The 2,736-nt window shown below is 36.7% G+C and overlaps 1 protein-coding gene across 1 annotated transcript; it reads right to left on the reverse strand.

The window, feature by feature from the left end:
- Nucleotides 1–2,084: 2,084 nt before the first annotated feature.
- LOC149245372 (17.5 kDa class I heat shock protein-like) lies at nt 2,085–2,486 on the reverse strand. The gene has a single exon (XM_089438029.1). It carries the CDS (start codon nt 2,484–2,486, stop codon nt 2,085–2,087), a length of 402 nt encoding a protein of 133 aa, XP_089294155.1.
- Between the last annotated feature and the right edge of the window lie 250 nt (nt 2,487–2,736).

Here is a 2,736-nt window from a genome sequence, read left to right on the forward strand (position 1 = left end):
GAAGACGATTTCTCTTCTTCCTTTGGAAATGAAACAACATAATTCAATGTTTCAGGAATACCAATCCTCGATGAAAACACATCATCCTCCGTCGTCTTTACAGTTTTAGGAAGCACAATGGAGAAAAGATAGCGCAACTTATGCAGTTTACACACAAATGCATTGGCAGAAGATAAGCACTACGATTAAACATTGACAGAACTTGATGATGCACAAGAAGCAGAAAATAGCATACTTCATGACAAGATCCCTCTTAAAACTGATGACAACTCCATGGTAAGCCGGTACTCCAACGACACTAATTCGAATAGTTCGGCCTGCTTCTCGCTCTTAATGTTGTTTGGCAGAGTCAAGAAACAGAACAACGGGGAAAAGCTTCAATCTGGATGACCCAGATCTTACTCTCGCAAATCATTGCATGTGTTCAAATCAATCGATGCCCTCATATCCATTTATACCATATCACGGGCAGCACTCCTCAAGCAAACAGCAGCAACAAAGAGCTGCCAGGCTTCAACACGCAGAGGAAAAGAAAACGCCCTCGGATGTTTGACGTCCCTTACTCCGAGAGTATTCCAGTGATGGGTATCAAAGACCTGGAAGGAATGATCAGTCGTTCAAAGGAATGAGGCTTCTAGATCATCTGCTCAAGCACATGGCAGACACCATCATATTGCGTTTCAGGCGCCGTCAGGGGTCTAACCCGGTCGTTTTAGAATTTGTGGCCGCAAGAGATATAAGGATATACATTCTATGTGGTGAAGAGAAATATGATCCAATTAATCAACTAAACAATGGCAATAATTGGAGGTTGGTTGGCCAATACAGTGACTCAGCAGAAAGACTGAGAAACGTTACAATCATGCAAAAATCGTGCGAACTGTTAGAGGGCGAACTGGTCTATGTGCAGCGTTTAGACAGTGGCAGTCACTGTGGAGGGAACAGAGGGACAGAGAGCCCAGCAGTGGACAGACAGCAGAAGGGAGTTACAAGATTATGCCAAAAATGGAGTTGGCTCTGATACCATGTCAGGCCAGGCAATAACTCTGCAAGGGCAGTAAAAAACTCAAAAAAACTGATTCGTATATTTCATTAGGTAGCTATTGTTTATATACATGAGTGTGACTGAACAGTTCATCTTCTTGATGACTGTTCACATTCCAGTTCACCCATCCGTTTAGGATTAGGTGTCAACAATAAACTTTTAAATTTAATACTATTTCAATGTTATAATTATGAGAAATATATATATAGAGAAAATAAAACTTAATATATATATATATATATATATATATATATATATATATATATATATATATATATATATATATATATATATATACATATATATAATTTTACCACATTAAAGTAAAAAACTTATTCTTTACCATATATATATATATATATTATATATATTTATTTATTTTACCACATTAAAATAAAAAGCTTATTATTTTCCTTTTTGTTAAAGTGAGTTAGATCTTTGAAAGGCTTACTATTTTTTTTGGTATAAATACTTTTGTTTGATTATAACAAATTTACTATACATTTTATCTAAAGCGTTAAAATGTTTCATACATTATCTTTAGAGAAACATATTTTAAGAAAATTAAAATGTTTTATACATTATTTCCGGATAAACATATATTAAGAAAAATGCACAAATAATAAAGATTAAATTCTTATAGAAATATAAGCAATTATTTGTTGACACCTAATCATGAGGATTGGGTGAACAACTGTAATTGATGTAAATAAATAATAGAAAATATGAAGAGTCACCGAGAGATGAAATGAACACTCTCTCTCTCATGTATATAATAAAGACCAACCTAAATGAATATCATGAATTGTTTTGAGCAGTTACCTCCTGGTCTGACATGGTACCAGAGCCAACACCATTTTTGGCTTCGAGCTCCATTTTGTAACTCCCTTCTGCCATTTCTTCATAACTTTGTCCTGCATTTTCCTGCCAATTTTCCTGGTGGTCTAACTTTGTCCCTCTGCCAATTTTCCTGGTAAACTCTCCCACGCTCCTCCACTTTCATGCTCTGCCACATTCTTCTCTTTGAATATTCCTCCACTTACATGCTCTGCTGCATTCTTTTCTCCCATACCTCTCCCTCAACATAAATTTGAATGGACCGGATACGAGTCTCCTGGTCAGGCTTCTTGAGGATGGTAAGAGTGAGAACACCATTCTCCATCTTTGACTTCACATCCTCATGAAGCCTAGCATTATTGGGAAGCAAGAAAGGACGCAGAAAACTACCGTGCGGTCTTTCAAAATGGTGCACCTTGTTCTCTTCATCCACTGGTTCCTCCAATACACGTTCACTGCTTATCTGCAATACACGTTGGCCTTCGTCCACCTGAATTTTGACATCCTGTTTACTAAGACCAAGAATGTCAGCCTCGAAGATATGAGCCTCAGGGGTCTCTTTCCAATCCACTGCAATGTTGTTTTCATATAGACGATATCCCATATATAACACGTTGTTGGGATCCCATAATGTTGTTTTCATAACATTGTTTTCAAAGTGGCTAACATAGTTAACGCTCCTGCGTTTGACTATGTTTAATATATTGTTTGTAAATACCATCCTTGGGCCCGAACATGCTTTGATATCTGCTCTAATACCTCTATCAGAATCATTTTTCTAGTAGCAAAAGTTTTTTTTTTCTCCACAAAAGCACATTTCTTTTGCGAGCAGAAGTATTTTTACAGCACTCAGA

The sequence above is a fragment of the Pinus tabuliformis genome, chromosome 7 (genome assembly GCF_031772625.1).
Source record: "Pinus tabuliformis cultivar Carrire ecotype Pingquan chromosome 7, CPIR1, whole genome shotgun sequence".
Classification (NCBI taxonomy): Eukaryota; Viridiplantae; Streptophyta; class Pinopsida; order Pinales; family Pinaceae; genus Pinus; species Pinus tabuliformis.